This window comes from Equus asinus, chromosome 25 (genome assembly GCF_041296235.1).
Source record: "Equus asinus isolate D_3611 breed Donkey chromosome 25, EquAss-T2T_v2, whole genome shotgun sequence".
Taxonomy (NCBI): Eukaryota; Metazoa; Chordata; class Mammalia; order Perissodactyla; family Equidae; genus Equus; species Equus asinus.
Window position 1 is genome coordinate 36,042,682 of NC_091814.1, and position 18,156 is coordinate 36,060,837.

Below are 18,156 nucleotides of genomic sequence, written 5' to 3' on the forward strand. Positions count from 1 at the left end.
TCCTAATCTTTCTCCCTCTATCAATTTTGCTTTCTTTACTTACAGCACTTTTCTCTCCTATTTCTCCATCTCCCCAGTTGAAGTCTCTCATTTGCTCTCATACCCCTTGGCACATACCAGTTTTAGGGCCCCTTGGGGCTACAAAAATTCCTGCAATGCTGAAAAAAAATTTTTTTCAACCCACACACAACTAACTCCTCACGCAAACCCAGCTCCTAACTTTAAACATCTTTTGCCATAAAGAGAAGGTTATACCTGAAATCTACATAGTTTAGTTCCAATGTTTAAGTCTAAAAATGTCTTACAAAGTTTTCAATTATTTTCTTTGTTAGTATTTCTGATCGAATGATGGTGACAGAGTTTGCTTCAAAATCCTGTGTTGGAAAACACTTCTTTCCCTCCTTACCAAACTTCATCTTAAATGAAGCAAGCTAATCGAGCAAAAAGAAATTCTAAAGAAAGAGGAAAGAAGTTCTTCCTAGTCTCCAGCCTCAATAACCACCACCACCAAAACTTCTCACTCAAAACCTCAATTTTTGAGAGTTACACACTTTTTGCTTCAGCTTATGAATGCAAATATTGACAGCAAATAATGTAGCATTAAGTTTACTTACATGGCAAATCTAAAACTGTAAACAGCTTTAGAGGTTAACGAATTTATTGATTCTCAAGTCCAGATGAACATCAGAACCACATGAGGAATACTGTTTATTTTAAACAATACATCCTCCTGATCCTCAGCCCTAGACATTCCAATTCAGACTTCTGGTACAGCCCTAGAATCCATGTTTATAATAAATGCTCCAGGTAATTACGATATAGCAAGCCCTGGTCTCTGTGAGGACCACTGATCTATTCCAACATCCTATTCAATATGGCGGTCTCCTCTACAAGACACCACACCAGTCATCCACTCTGTGCTACAGAACTCCAGAGACCAGGCTCTTGCCTTTTTATGAGACTGCTTGTTCCACATTTTTATGGGTTTAATTATTAGAAACTATGTTCCTCTGTTGAGCCAAATAACCAAAGTCTTTCAACCCTTATTATTGCCCCTAATTTTGTGCTCCAGAGCTGACAGAGAATTCCCTCCCCACAAGTCTTCAAATATCCAAAGGCAGCTACTGCACTCTTGCAAAACTTCATTTTTCTAAGTTTAAGCAACTTTTTTTCTTTAACTCCAAAAAGCACAGTTTGAGTCCCTCGGCATTTGAACTGCTCTTCCTGAAGAACAGACCCTACCGAACAAGTCTGTCTAGAGTAACAATACTCCATTTTTTCTTATAGACTGAACCTTTTTCAATATGCATTAATTTACAGTCCATGTTTCATCCTTGTCACTCATTGCCTTGCATTTAACGGTCCAAGAGCCACGAATCAGCAAGTACTTATTAACCTAATGCTATATTCCTAACACTGTGTAAAGTACTCAAGAAGGATTCAAAAGCCAGTGGAAACTGTCCCATTTTGAGGAGTTAATAATTTCTTGTACAGAAATAACTTAGATAAGTGAAATAACTTGAAAACAGTGTGCAATGGTATGTAACCAAGTGCTTCAAATGAATGACACCTGGAAGAATGAACAAAGGTTTCCTGGGTCAGACTGTGGGCTATCTCATGGCCTCTGTTTATACAAACACCACCCATTTAATAACAGGTTTTGATTTTTAAAAAAAGAAAAAAGATGGAAACGCTCACCTTAAAATCTATTTAAAAATTTCAAATGCATTCTTATTTCAGAAAGTTAAAATCTAAGAAACTATACATGCAATAATCAAGTAGAATACTGTTCCTTCTTCTCAGAGTGTCATTGGCAATGCTTCCCAAGCGCTCTGAAGGCCGTGATCCAAGTAAAAGGCAAAACGTAGAGGGTTTACACAATTCCCTTTATTACTGGAAATAACCACTTGATGAGGAGACACTCCCCTACATATTTGAATGGAAAACTCTTACCCGTAAGTGAGCTTTACTAACACCAACAAAAATGCACTTGTTTTCTTCACAGAATCACAGACCACCAGAGCTTTAGGAACTTTATGCCACTCCCTCACTTGGCCGAGAGGGGGAAACACCATTTCAGAGATGGCAGGTGTTTCCCTCAGGTAAAGCAGCCACTCAGGAGGATGAGACCAATCCCCAGGTCTTCTCTCTCCAGTTGGCTCCCTGTCTCTTCTTACTCAACCTAGGACAATCAAAACTCATGCCCTCTCAACATCGTCCTCAACCCTACTCCCATTTTCAGTTACCTCTGCAATCCTCAAATCCAAAGTCTGACGTTACATTTTGTTTGGGCACATTTTGAGGGAAGGGCTGGACCAAACAGTATTAGGTGGTTCATTTTTTATTAAATTCTAGCATACCTATTTTACTCAGTTTCTAACTAATACTTCCATGGTGCTAGACAGAAAATTCTGCCTGACTCAAGATCACTGTTACCTTATTAGTATTATAAGGGATCACTGGGGTTAGGTACCCGGATTCAAACAAAAATTCTTAAGCTGCAAAGCAACTGGTGAGCACAAATCCCCACTACCCCACCCTCTCCCCACTCCATCCACACACACATACACACCCGTCAATCAACCAGCTCATCAACTTCATCTGAAGCCTCACAGTTAATCCACACCCACATTTGGAACATGGGAAAAAATGCACCTACCTTGTGGCCTCTTGCTGAAGCCATGACACATTTGGCACATAGAACATGACCCCAAAGAAGAGCAGCGGCTCATTAGCGAACTTGTCCAGATGCTTCTTCAGAGGTTTCTCCAGCTCCACCCATCGTGCTTGCTGGCTCTTGCTGAGAAACCAAAGGCCAAAGTAGTGCGTCTAGATCAAAGGGAAAAATCGCATCAGTTCACGCTTATGAGGGGCATCTCAAGACCACACAGGAAACCAGACTCCAGTGCCCTATGTCACCTTTGCTTCCCCAGCCCACACACAAGGATCCAGCTTTTACTTTCTAACTTTGGGACAAATTGAAGGAAACCACATGCACACAACACTGTAATCTACACTGAGTATCTAGGTGCAGCATTCATACCCACTGGTGCCATTGTACACGTGGGTACGGATGCACCTATGTCAGGTAAGGGGGATGGTGCAGAGTCGGGGACAGCGTTGACTTTTTCTAAGATCTCAAGGCCGACTTTCCTGTGCCTTCCGAACGCCCCGTGATCTCACGCGGTGCATGCTGGCAAAGGCAAACGCACTTCCTACACCTGCTGCGGAGCAAATTATTACTCGGCTCCTAAGACAAAACCTTCTGCCAAGTGAAAGCTTCCACATTGTGGAATACTTTCGCAGAGTACCAGATTTTAACAGAAAATCGATTCACTCTTTTTGAGCTTTAATGAAGTACTTATAAAAACATCGGCTCCGACCACTTCATTATACATGAAGTGCAGCAAATCTCTCCCCCGTATCAAGCTTTGCGAGTGGAAGGGTGTCCTCTCCGCAGCTGCCGCAGGAGCCCCTGGTGGCTGTTCTTGGCAGATTACGGTGGGACTTGATAGATGAAAGTGAGATTTTCCCTCCTAGACTTGAAGCTTCAGCCGGTTTAGTTTTGAACAACATGCTAAATGATTAAAACAGGTACTTTCATGCATCCAACCCCATCCTTATATTAACTCATGCTAAGATTTCAGGATTAGCAGAACAATCACCAAAAAACAGATCACAGCTTTTGAAGCATTCTTTCATATTTCAATTATAGCCTAGAATGGTTTACAGCACACCTGGAAGTCTGCCTTCAAAAGAATGTTTTCATTACAATGTTTAATTTCCAGAGGCATTTTCGTGCTGATGTTCCCACTCTAGCTGGCTGCTCCCTCCACAATCCCATAGATCAACCCCCACCAAAATCTGTACTAAAGTCTTGACTCTGACTTTACTAGAAAACCAGAAATGTCCCTGCCTACACAAAGCTACAGGCCCCAAACACTCTAAGGGGTATTTTTAAATGGGTGTACCCTCAGACGAGAACAATGATTGGATCAGCTTTCCTCCAGGATGTTCCAAAGGGCAAGTTCACACCAGAAATCTATGCATTTCTCGAGCAACAAAATGCCAACAAACAGAGCCAAGGTTATATTTCAATTAACTCAGACAAACTGGCTTGAGTGAATTCTGACCCTATTGGTCATTTCCCAGCTTCACAGAGTCCACTGGCTGTTCCAATGTGACTGATGATGTAGAGGAAATGAAATGTGGCTGAAGGAAAAGAAAACAGGCTTTGAAGTCAGGTCATCTGCCAGCTTTTGCACTCACCGTCTCAGTAACTTCCAACAAGTTACTGAGCCACTCAGTCTCCGAGTTTTGTCATCTGTAAAGTGGGGATGATGATGACAACTATCACCTGCAGGCTGTCAGGGGTGTAAATGAGATAAGGCCTGTCAACCGTGTATGTGGCACATGTTAAGTAACTACTTCATAAATGGTGCTTTCTGTTGATGCTGCTGCTTCTACTATCATCATCATCATCATCTTCATCGTCTATAAATGAAAGCAGGCAAGCCTCAAGTATCTTTTTTCACCAGCACTACTGACATGCCTGTGAACCGCAAAATTAGAAAACAGAGGTTATCTGGAAATAAACAAGAAAAAGCAGGCAAAGGTAGAAACTAGAAGGCCTATGAATAACATAAAAACCTAAAAGATATAAGAAAAACAAATCACAAAGCAGTGCCTCCCCCAAGGCTGTCTTTAGAGTGTCAGAGATGTTCATGGGACACTGGACCATCACTCTGATGCTGTCCTCGGGCATCCGTGATGCAGGCCTAGGCTAACCTTAAAATGAGGTAATCTGGGTACTTAATAAACAGTCTGGAGAGGGTCCAAGGCCCTTGTGCATTACACTGAGTTCCTTTATGGAGCACAGTGCCATATAAGGGTATTCCACCGTATTTTGGACGGCTAGGAGTGAGTTTGCATATAATAAATGAGGTAATATATGTAAACAGTAACCTGCTATGTAATAATTATTTTAGTTGGAAAAGAGCTCTGTTATAAGCACAGGTGGAGAAAGGGAGGGCAAACTTTGCAATTGCTTAATAGGCCAACCATGATCTATTATTTTTTACTAAAAGTAGTCTTGACATTTGGGGGTATAATTTTAAGGTCCATCCTTCATTCAAATTATAACGTCCACTCAAATTAGTAACATTCAAATTATAAAGGGTCCAGGGTAAGTGCATCAATATTATACAGTAGATTCTGCAAAAAAAAAAAATTTAGTTTTTTACTTCTCCTATGCTTTCAAGTCTAGTATTTTTTTTTATTATTATTTTTTAGATTGGCACCTGGGCTAACAACTATTGCCAATCTTCCCGTTATTTTTTTCTTCAAAGATTGGCACCTGGGCTAACAACTGAGGCCAATTTTTTTTTTCTGCTTTATCTCCCCAAACCCCCACTGTACACGGTTGTATATCTTAGTTGCACGTCCTCCTAGTTGTGGGATGTGGGATGCTGCCTCAACGTGGCCTGACGAGCAGGGCCATGTCCACGCCCAGGATCCGAACCCTGGGCCACCGCAGCGGAGCACGCGAACTTAACCACTCGGCCACGGAGCCGGCCCCTCAAGTCTAGGATTTTAAATTTCCTTTTCTCATTCTCACCCACCCAATCATTAAATCAGACCTGATCTTCCCCCAAAAAATTCTCTCTCAGGGAGTACAGATACACATACACAAGTGTGCACACAGCTACATGAACACACACTTGCGTACACTGAAAAGGATGAGGATGAGGTAGAGGAGAAACCATGGTAACAATCTTCAGCCACAATTACTAGTACAGAGCTCTAAATAACAAGGTAAACCACTTCTTATGCAAAAACCTAACTCATGGCATAAGATTTTTTTGTTGCTGCAATATAGCCTTCTCCAAAGGACACAGGGTATTCCAGGGTGACTCGCCATGCATTTTAGCCAATTAAATGATTACATAACTACTCAAGAAATCAGGTTTCCAGTACAGGGTAGAATTGAGGGAGGTAGGTAATCTGGAGGACACAGTTTCTACCTACTCATGGCCAGAAGAACCTAATTTGGGAAGCGTTGAATTCAGTAATCTAGTAGGAAGCAAAGTCCCTTTAGGAGATCCCCACGCCCACAGTGTTTTGTGAAGGTATGCCCAAAGGAACCTTCTCCTTTCCCACCCTACCTCCCTCATTCTTCCTCTAGCTACATTCCTACTCTAGAGTGTGCGGTAGAGGGGCAGGGCCCTGTCTCAAAGTTCGGAGCCTGCTCTACTCAAGTTTACAATGCAGCAGAGGTTTATTCTGCCATGTTATACAGTGCCTCACAGGAAACAGAATCAGAACCTATCCTCTCACTTAAAGTAACGTGTGCACCAATCAACTTCCTGTGTATTGGCCAAGGGACCATGAATCCCGTCAGGCCCCGCTGAGATCACACCAGGCCTGTACATAACTGCCTCGCCAACTGAAACTCCAGCTGAATTCTGGAGTCTGAGCTTCACTGCTGAACGCTGCCAGATGGTTGAGGACAATGTAGTGGATGATTCCAAATAGAAACCGGCTCCTCCACGACCAACAGGATCCCGGCACGTTGCCTGAGGAAAGGCCTGACACACCTGTTTTATCTCTGAAACGTCAAACAGGAGCCAGGTCCAGGTAATCCTCAAGACACCTCCGGGGGAGCTGTAAATCCCATTGTATTTCTCTAGTTTTCTTTAGAAAACAGCTCTGGGGGTTGGCCAGGTGGCACAGCAGTTAAGTTCGCACATTCCACTTCAGTGGCCCGGGGTTCGCCAGTTTGGATCCCAGGTGTGGACCTACACACCGCTTGTCAAGCTATGTGGTGGCAGGCATCCCACATATAAAAAGTAGAGGAAGATGCGCATGGATGTTAGCTGAGGGCCAGTCTTCCTCGGCAAAAAAAAAAAAAAAAAAAGGAGGATTGGCAGCAGATATTAGCTCAGTGTTAACCTTCCTCAAAAAAAAAAAAAAAAGAATTTAAAAAAAAAAAAACTCTGGTGCTGTGAATTCTGCAAGGAGTTCATTACAACGATGAGGAAAAAAGACAGAAGACCCAGTACCCAGGCAGAGGAACCACATCTCTGAATCAACGACTAAAAATGCACTACTAAGAAACAATGTAAGGAGAGCCTTGCTAACATGTCATTTTCCTACGAGTGGTTTCCTAGTTTATTCAGTTTGGAGTTTTGCATTTTAACAGAGGAAGCACAAATGTATGCATGCACTCAAACACATGCTGTTTTCCTCAGTGGCAGACTGGTATGTGAATACGTTAGGGTCAAAGTAAGACCCTTTTCTGATATCATGACAAGATTCTAGTGAATAAAGGCCTTTAAAAATAGCTTGGGGAGCCGGCCCAGTGGCCTAGCAGTTAAATTCGCACGCTTTGCGTCAGTGCCTGGGGTTCGGGGGTTCGGATCCCAGGCATGGACCTGGCACTGTTAAGCCACACTGTGGCGGCATCTCACATACAAAACAGAGGAAGATTGGCACAGACGTAAGCTCAGGGACAATCTTCCTCAAGCAAAAAGAGGAAGATTGGCAATGGATATTAGCTCACGGCCAATCTTCCTCACACGTACACACACACAATTAGTTCGGAGTGTTTCTGATTTGTTTGTTTTTATCTGTAGAGATGGTAGCATCCCCTACATTAGCTACTAATAGGGAAAGATTGTTTTGAGGGTTTTGTTTTTCCATTTTTGTGACCAATGGCACCGCTTTAATGCTATTTGTAAGGGTTACAGACGCAGTCTTGGCAATTACCAGGGATTAAATCCATGATCTTATCTCAAGCATTTTGAAGAGCTAATCAGCCAGAAGCAACAATTTAAAATATCTTGCATTAAGCTGTAATAGGTTTCCCTAATACCCAGTATTTCAGTTGTAAATTAAGAGAGAGAGAGTTGGTATGCCTCCACATAAAATATACAAGAACTACGCTCAAGCATTAAAACTTTCACTGAAGCATGGAAAATACTTCAAAAGATGACCATAAGCAGACTCTGAAAGAGCCCTTCATACAATTACATTCCAAAGGCTTTGGCAAATAAACCACCGTACATCAGTTGGATAACTGTAAAAAACAACTTGTGTGCAATCAGCCTCTACTCTGGGTAGGTCTGGGGTTTCTACAACTGACACGTCTATAATTAACAACTGCACCATCTTCATTTTCCTGGCCAATCTCTGCATAAAAACACAGGAAAAAAAATTGCAGAGTAACATAGACCCAAGAAGCAAATCTCATAGCCAAGAAAAATCACTCTTCCGGGGCTGCACAACTCACTCAAGAATATACAAAAAGATGAAGACTTACAAATTAAGAGGGGAAATTATTTCACGTACAATCTCTACATCTAGAAAACGGACACTGGTGCCATATTTACCTTACAGAATTGACATTACACTAATAAGATTTCACATCATAGTCTTTAGAAAGACAAAAAGAAATACAAAATTCAAAGACTAGAAACCTCCCCAGCAGTCTACTCTTCAGTGGATTCTTAATCAGTGTTGATTATTTTGGTCCTCTGCAAACAAACATACATGGCTACGGTTAAGACAACTATAAAATACAGCAAATTCCATATTATCCGACAGTGCCCGGGAATGAGGTGCTCCATTTAATCAAGTACACCCATAATCACACACATGTTACCAATTTCCAAACGACTCACATAAAATCAAACCACGGAAATATCCTTAACGTAAGTTAGCTTTTCTTTGAAGATAGGAAATGCACATTAAGGTTCTGTATCTTTATAAACTCTAGCCATTATGAAAATAGCAAAATGTGGGACATTTCTACCGTAGCTGACAGCTTTGGATAAATCAGCTTTTAGTAAAGATGAAAACATAAATTTGCAAAAGAAAAAGGGGATAAGTTAGAGGATAAATTAGGGGACGAGGAAAATCTTTCCCTATTAATAACTAACGTAGGGGATACGAACACCTCTACAGATAAATGAACAAACAAATCAAAAACACCCCAAACTAATTTTTTGTGCATGTGTGTGAGGAAGATTGTCCCTGAGCTGACATCTGTGCCAGTCTTCCTCTATTCTGTATGTGAAATACCGCCACAGTGTGGCTTAACAAACAGTGCCAGGTCCACGCCCCGGATCCGAAGCCGCGAACCCCAGGCCGCCAAAGCGAAATGATTAGGTATGCTCTCTGCAAAACAATTATGGTTTTTAGGCTCCTACAAAGACCAGGGCTCTAAGTCTAGACTTCGGAGAGGCGCAAGACTTATTGAACTCACCATTCCCAAGAATGCTGAATTTCCTAATAAAACAGAGTTCTCTATCTTGAATAGAGTTTAGCTATGAAAAGTGTCTCAGGTACCTTTGTTAAATGATTTATTCCTCCTCTATGTATTATCACTAAAGTAAATAATTCTAGTACATTTTTACATTTTACTGGAATTCTTTATATTCCTTATTACTAATAACATGGCCTCCTTGGCTTTATTAGAACAGCACTGCTTAGTAGAAAGACAATATGTAAGCCACATATGTAATTTTAAATTTTCTAGTAGATATACTTAAAAAGTACAAAGAAGTGAAAGTAATTTTAATCAATTTAAAATGATACCTTCAAAATATTGTTTTCAACATGTAACTAATATAAAAATGATGAATGAAATATTTTAACTTTATTTCATACCAGATCTTCAAAATCTGATGGTTATTTTATACCTACTGCGCATCTCAGTTCAGACTAGCCACACTTCAAGTGCTCAATAACCCGTGTGGCCACGGGGTTTGGACAGCATAATCTTACATTAATAATAACTGTTCAAGGAATTGAAAGATTTTGGCTCAGTGTAAGATCACTGCTTCTAATAAGTAAAGCCATCTAAAAATGGAATAAGCACACTTATAAAAGGGTGAGAGCTTGGTCTCTGGAAGTGCTGTAGCAAAGTCCAGATAGTCTTTGTGGGGTCTTGGAGGGGAGACCGCCATACTGAGTGCTTCCTATGTGCCAGGCACTGTGATACTGTGGCAACTTTGCAAAAACTATTTTAATCCTCCCAGCAACTCATGGAGGTTGCCACTATTACCATCTCCATTTACAGATGAGAAAACTGAGGCAGAGTGTAGTTAAGTAACTACCCAAGATTGCGTAGCTAATAAGTGGCAGAGCCAGGATTCAAACTCAGGCAGTTTGGTCCAAGCTCCCATTCTAGGCACTACCCTCTGCTGCTTCTCCACGTATTGATCTTTAAAATAGAATTAGTCATAAGGCAACGTTGTTTGAACTATTTCTCTTTTAACCTAGGTCAGTGACTTCCACACTGTGCTGGGGGCACAAGAAGATGAGACTCCAGACATCTATCCTCTCCACAAACTGAACAGCTCCACGTTATACCTTCAAGTTCCACTTACGATTTCATTTGGGGAAAAGGAAAAGGGTGAAATCCATTATTCCAAAATGCTGTAACTACATTATCAGAACTCTAATTCTGAACTCCTGTATCTCTTGAATCTCTTCCTTAATAGCGTTCCCTGCCAGAAACTCATACCTAATTTTTTTTTCTCAACTTACAATTAAAAACAACTTTTTTCCTAAGGAGTTCATTTTCTTTCCTCTTGCCAGGATTATTATGTCCACCTAACTAGCATCTCTGTTCCCCCTGTCACCCCAATCCCCAGTCTTTTTCTGCTATTGAGTTCTTTTCCTAAAATGCAAGGTGACCGTGACATAGTCCGCCTTTGAAATCCTTTGATGGATTTCTATCTCCCGGCAGTGTTGTATTCCCCAATTCAGAGAGTATTTAATAGAAAGCTAAAATAATTGTGAAACACTGAATTCAACACCTTTATTTTTTTAAAAACTATAGACTTGACAAGAATTTTTCCCAAAGCCTTCTGCCACGGCCCCTCTTCTCCCACCACACACCCCTGGGAACTAGAACAGTGCATCCAGAGGGCCCAGGCCTGGTTGTGTAGTCAGTAAACACAAGGCCTGCAGATGCTGAACGTGATAGGGTCTCTGGCCCATCTGCGTCAGGGACCCCCAGTCAGCCTACCTGGGTTTGAGCCAACCCAATGACTGCAGGCAAGTCACTGTGCGCTGTGACCCCCCCATTTGTAAAATGGGGACAGCAAGAGTAGTCACGTACAGACTTATGATGAGAATTAAACGAGTTGATATATCAAAGGTGCTCAGCATAATATATGGTACTCTAGAAGGTGGCAATTATTATTTTTTGTGACACATTTTAGAAACAACGTTCTACAGGATCTAGTTAAAACTCCCTTGCCAAATACACCAAACCCTTCAAAAGCAGACTCCCACCTGCCTTTCCACACTCCTCCCCTCCCCTCCATGACCCCTCCACACACAAACAGATCAGTGCAAACTGAACTCTGCCCTTCTCCGACAATTTCATGTTCTTTCCTGTTTCTACACCTCGGCACGGGCTGTTCCGTTTGCTTTGTTTCTTGTTTGTCTTATTCTCTAAACCCTAGGGTTTCTGGGAGCAGGGACCCAATCTTATTTAGCATCCCCAGGGCTGGTGTTTACTGAACACACGAACCAGGCCTGGGCCCTCTGGATGCCATTTGAAATAGAAGCCCATCAGTGCATTCAAAACTAGATTTGACCCTCAAAAACTCCACCATATGGAAAGGTATCATTATACATTTGTCAAAACCCAGAGTGTGGGCTGGTCCGGTGGTACAATAGTTAAGTTCACATGCTCTGCTTCAGTGGCCCAGTGTTCACTGGTTTGGAACCCGGGCACGGCCCAACACACTGCTTGTCAAGCCATGCTGTGGCAGCCATCCCACATACAAAGTAGAAGAAGATGGGCATGGATGTTAGCTCAGGGCTAATCGTCCTCAAAAAAAAAAGGGGGGGGTGGGAGGGGCGGGGCCATCCCCACAGCTGAGTGGTTAAGTTCACGTGCTCTGCTTCACTGGCCCAGGGTTTGGCTGGTTCAGATCCTGGGCACGGACATGGTACCAGTCATCAAGCCAGGGTGAGGAGGCGTCCCACATACCACAACCAGAGGCACCGACAACCAGAATACACAACTACGTACTGAGGGGCTTTGGGAAGGAGAAGAAGGTAAAAAAAAGAGGAGAAGACTGTCAACAGTTGTTAGCTCAGGTGCCAATCTTTAAGAAAAAAAAATGCACCAAGTGTACAACACCAAGAATGAACCCTGAGTAAACTATTGACTTTGGATGATAACAATGTGTCAGCTGTAGGTTCATGGATTAGAACAAACATTCCACTCTAGTGTGGCATGTTGACCGGCTGGAGGGGAGGGGCTATATGGGAACTCTCTGTACTTTCCACTCAATGTTGCTCGAAACCTAAAACTGCTCTAAAAAAATAAAATCTATTTTTAAGTTACCTAATAAAATTAAGCAGTAAAACACAAATTGTAATTAATGTAGATCAAAAATTAAATCAAAACTTCTTTTTTTCAGTCTGCCATACCGAATATAAAGCCATTATAAAGTTTGGGATACATCTAAACTATAGAACACTTCCAACGGCAAAGCCAAATATCCACCATAATCTGGTTTTCAAGGCTTCATAAAGACTGAACATCTTGTTATATTTTAGATGGATTTTCACTTTTTCCTCTAAAGCACTTGTCAGCTCTATTTGGAAAATGACCCAAATACAAAGGCAAGAAAGTGGAGCAGACCCGTGTTCACCCCTCCTACTTCTGCCTCTGGGTGGAGAACACATTCCTCCTCGACGTGTGTCTGTGAGAATGAAGAACAACGTTTAGATAACTGTTCTATCTCATCCTTTGGTTCCAAAGTTGGTACAGGATTGTGTCACAAAAGGCCATACCTTCCATGTCATCTGTCACAGAACAAAAGCATAAAATTTAAAAAGAAAGTGACTTGCTCTAACGTGGATGCCCCTGTTTAAGGTTTGTCAAAATAAAGCCAGCATTAAACACAAACCCCACCGCAGCACGCAGCATTCGAAGATCAGTCACACTGCAACACACACTTGACAGTAGAATCTGGACATCAACACTTTACTCTTTGTGACAACGCAGTTGTGGGATAATCCAGGGTTGACCTTTGCCCTCTGAGAAAAACAACAGTCTACCGAGAGTAATTATTACCACACACATGCCCAGACACGCCTCACCTTGCACCTCACACTCTTAGCTCTACCTAGTGATTCACAGAGACGCCTTCTCAGCCCCCAACCATGGTGCCTGCTCTTTCCCATCCTGGGATCTTTAAAAATCCACCTTCCCCAGGCCCAGGGGGACCCTGCCGTCTTTCCCATCTGCTGAACTTCTGCGTATCCTGCAAGTCCTGGTTCAAAGAGTGAAGGTTCCGTTCATCTTTCACTGAGGCTTCCTCTCCCTGTGCCAGGGCTGCAGTGTGCAGCAGGGCAGACCGCACACTGCACAGCTCTAAGGAAAGCCACTGCCTTCCAGGCCTGCCCTGCACTGTATTTTAGCATGGACCACGTTCAATCTGAATGGCGTATTTAATGCTGGATTCTCCTCCTGGTCTGCGCATATCTTGACGACAAAACTGTATCTTATTTCCCTTAGTTTCATTGGGTCCTAAAACACTGCCTGGTGCACTGCAGTTGCTCAAGATTTTCTTTAATGGAAAATTGTTCTTAAGACTCTCAAACTGGAACAATTATAAATTACTGGACACAGCACTGTGCATTTTCCATACTGTCTCTCTTCTTAATATTTACAACAGCCCTATAAGGTAAGTAAGGTGAGTATCATTATTCCCATTTTATAGGTGAGAAAACTGATGCCCAGAGAAGTGCAGTAACTTTTTCAAGGACACCTAACTAAGGAAGTGACAGGACTATAATGTGAACCCAAGTCCAAGACTCCAAAGACTGTGTTTATAACTACTAACTACGGGTATACTGCCTCCCAAGGCATGCAAAGAATACTTAGTTACTTTAATTTGAGTTGCTGGGAATACTCAAAAGTAAAACCACTGCGCATCTTTTTAAATGACCTATAACTAAAATGTTTATAAGAATTTTGACCAGTCTACTGCCCAAACAATCTGCAGTATTAAGGTTTTTCCCTTCATGCCCACGCACATGCATATGTTTAAGTATGTATACCCAAATGTGCTATTAATAAGCGAAAAATGAGCCAGCCATCAACCAGCAAGGTCAGAACACTTCACAAGTTTGTTCTCTTGTGTCAGCTACCAAGCTACATACATCTGTTGGGCAGAACAGTCTCCTACATAGGAAAATAAACTTCAAAAGAAGACCTGATCACTGAAACCAAAGTAGAAACATGAAGACCAGCAGGAGACAGAAGTGTTTAGGTGAAATAGTCCCCCAGAGGATAAGAGTCAGCCTGTGCAGGACACCAAGGGGGGAGGAAGACCTTCCCCGACCCCAGCTCCTTTGTACACGTGAAAAGAGGGAGGATCATGAGGGGTGAGGAAAGAGATCAAAAGCCATCACTTCCAACAGGCACCAGCCCCTCTCTCTACCACCTGAGGTGTTGGGCAATGCTGTCACTTGGTCCCTAGGAGACCAGAGGGCCTGGGACAATTACAGAGATTTTTCCTCATCCTCAGGAAGGCTTGTCTCTCAGGGGGCTTGCAATCATGTCAGCACTGGCAACCATTCAGCCGTACCACCTTACCCACTAGCCAATATGCCATGTGGCTCTCAAGACACAAACGCTTGTGTGGGTTTCTCTCAAAAGTGTCTTCTCCTGAATGTCTGCAAGACTAATAAAAGCATCAACTACTAGAACTATAAAGTTTGTTATAAAGGACATTCTGCACTAAGAATCTCTTCTAAAGAGCGGTCACGTGACTGTCTTAATGGTCTACGCTGGGTTTGCTTACAGCCCAGAGAAGCCCCCCAGACAGTAAAGAGAAAACAAGGGTCATGAGGACTCTTAAAAGGAAAAAAATCCCCATTTTACAAGCTCCCACCAAAAGCCTCACTGGTCATGCTCTCTTTAAATGCTTTTTCCTTTTTTTTTCTCTTTGAAGGGAAAAACACAGAAAAAAACCACAAAATTAAAGCAGCTGCAACCATCCCATACGTGGGAGTTTTCTCCGTGATATGCAGCTGGAACGCCAAAACATCAGCTCCCCACTCAATTGTTTTAAAGAGAGACAAAGACTTTGGCACAGAGAGTCTCTCGTTTGCAACCCCCCCCCCCCCAACCAAAACCTCCTATTTGGCTAAAACACAAGGCAAGCTGCCATCCAGTGCAAGCTCTAGATGGTGTCCTTGCTTCTCACAACATCAGAGCAGGTCTCCTGGTCCACTGAAGGCTGTAAGATCAGGCCCATGTTAAGAACAACAGGATTCTTCTAAACACAAGGCTGAGGCTGAAAAGCATGGCAGGTGGCACCAAGAGACAGGTGGCTGGTCCCTTTGGTGAGTTCACACTCAGGCACCCACCACACACAGACTCTTACCTCCCGCAACTCCAGCCTCTGGGCCACAGCCTCCAGACACTCCTGCCCCGTGCTTTCCACCGACAGTGTGCACTCGATAACATTGCTGTCCAACAGGCGGATCCGGGTGACAAAGCAGTTCTTGCTCAGGACATTGTAGCGCCGCGTCCGGCGGAGCTTCAGGCCGAAAGGCATGGCTGTGTGCCCCTCGGATGCCGCCCTCTTATCCTGGCGCCCACGCCCCGGAGATGGCCTTAGCAGTTTCGTGACTGGGTGATGACACTACCACCCGTGCTCCTCCAGATACGGAAAAAGGTGTCCATGCCCGGTGTGGCACTCGGGAGGATGGCTGCAAACAGAAAAGCAGCAGCAAGGTCATGAGCTGGAAGGGAAGCCATGGAGGGTATGGCACAGACTCTACATACATGAGCACACCACCCCTGACAGATGAACATCCAGACCCCAAGACCCAGCCAGCTCTGTAACGCCCGAGCATCTTAGTGTAGCCTCTGCCCTTTACCTCATCTTACATGGATGATATGATAAAGTCCACTCGACAGCTAAGGAACTGAGGGTCAGAGAGATTAAAAGAACCCATCCAAAGATGCACAGAGTAAATGGCAACCAACGCCAGAATTCAAATCAAATCTACACACCTGCAATTCACATGCTTTTTCCACTGCCCAATCCTGTCTGCTCAAGAAAGCAGAAGGAGTGGAATTTCAACAGCTTTTCTTTAACTTTTAAACATATTATCTCATTTCAACCTGATTAACAACCCTATCATGCAGATTTTATGATTCCGATTTTACAAATGAAAAAGTGGAGTTCATGGTTTAAGTGACTCACTGATCTTGAACTTAAAATCTTATCTTGTTCCTCCTCACTCTTTGCCAACACTGCCCCTTTACTTTCATTAACATTATCTGCTTTTATTTTTACTTAGTTTTAATACTTTTTCAACTAAATATTTTTATTTAATACTTTATTTTATTTACTTTATTTACTTAGAGTGGATGACAGAAAACGGAGGGAATACACATTTAATCTAGCCTGCAACTTTCTACTTTAAAAACTTTTTTTAATATATAAATTCTACAATGTACTTAAAATCACAACTATTTGTGCTTTTTTTTCAGCAAATATTTAGACAGATGTGGGGCACCACCCTATCAGCACTGTGTTCCTTTGCAAAACTCTTGATGCAAAAGCCCTGTCACCAAATTACAGATAATTTAACTTACTAATAAGGAGATTTATTAACACCCTGATGTCCCACCACATGCGAGTGATGACATTATTGCCATGGAGAACACAAGAAGAAAATAACAACAAAAGGGGCTTCACCATTCCACCCTGCGCCAGCAAGGCTCCCACTGGGAGGCTCATTAAATGTACCTTCCAAAGAAGCCAGAAATGTCCAGCCAGCCCCTCTGTTCAACTTTCTGTTCTCTACTAAGCACAAAGGACCATCTCTTGCTCATATGATTGCTCTGATAACTTGATTCCCTAAGTCAGGCAGATTCAGCCTGTCTTCACACCCCTCATCCACAGAATTACCTCTGAGGCCCCGACGCTACGCTGGGATGGACAAATATGCATAACTACTTGCGGGAATTCTTGAGTCAATAAATAAAATGGCTTGCATATTTAGAAACCACGCCCTGCCAGTACCCCAGGCCTCAAGGAGGTTGTCAGGGCACAGCCCTACAACACAGCAAAACACACTCCCCAGACTCCTTCGGCCAGTCTTTGATGTCTGCCCTCGGCACATTCCTTCGCATGACAGGTATATGTTTTATGATGGCTTAAAATACACATGCTAGAAACTTTGGCTTGGTAAAATATATTAACATTTCTAAATCAATTTATGTTGGCAGAGGATCATGTTTACCTCCAAGGTAGGCCAACCTCAAGATCTCCTTATATCTCAGGAAAGAATATGGAGGGACCCACCCAAAAAAGGAAAAGACAAAAAAAAAGAGCCAGAATTCAAATACAGACCCCCTTAAGAGTTTACTACTCACACATTCCCTCAACTTGTTGAAGCACAGGGCAGAAAACACCAAGATTCAATTCCTGTATTAGCCAGGGACCCTCCAACAGAGAAAAATATTTGCTCTGGGGGCCCACGCCACATTTCTAATCCTGGGCCAGACTCTCTACATTTGGGTGTGTCTCTCCTTAAACACCTACGAAAAGAATGTGGCTGGCCTGGTGTGCATTCATCCCAGCCACTATTAAAAACAATCCCTTCTACATATCCTATGGCACGCCATCCATAACGCAGTTAGCGAAATAAACAGTAAACTGCACAATAACGTTTATAGCTGATCTCAGCTTTATAATAAATAAACAAAAACACACAAACAAATGGGACCAAGATGATTAACTGTTATCTCAGGGCTACAGAGCAGTGATATGAAACAGAACTCTCACTTTACATTTTATATATTTCTGAGTTGTTTGAAGATTTTACAATGGATTTATATTATTTTTGCAAATAAAGATTAGTTTAAAATATATTAGCTACTGAAAATGGTCTATCAGGGGCAAGATCTGACAATCTGGCAATATATCTCCTAGAAAAGATCTGACTATTTTAAGTTTTTAAAAACTTTTAAAATAAATCTTCAATTTGCAAGGAACTTGCCAGGTAAGGTATCAACAAAAAAGTTATAAGAAAACTGGTCTGGGGGCCGGTCTCGTGGCATAGTGGTTAAGCTCAGTGTGCTCTGCTTCAGCGGCCCAG

General features: G+C 42.5%; 1 protein-coding gene across 1 annotated transcript in view; it reads right to left on the reverse strand.

Moving 5' to 3' along the window:
• Positions 1-18,156, reverse strand: part of PTPN14 (protein tyrosine phosphatase non-receptor type 14) — a 174,092-nt gene that overhangs the window by 92,929 nt on the left and 63,007 nt on the right. Inside the window, exons 2-3 of the mRNA XM_014865778.3 lie at positions 15,426-15,753; positions 2,660-2,829 (exon numbers count right to left, since the gene is read on the reverse strand). Of these exons, the coding sequence (XP_014721264.3) occupies positions 2,660-2,829; positions 15,426-15,599 (344 nt within the window). The 5' untranslated portion in view covers positions 15,600-15,753. The remainder of the gene's footprint in view (positions 1-2,659; positions 2,830-15,425; positions 15,754-18,156) is intronic.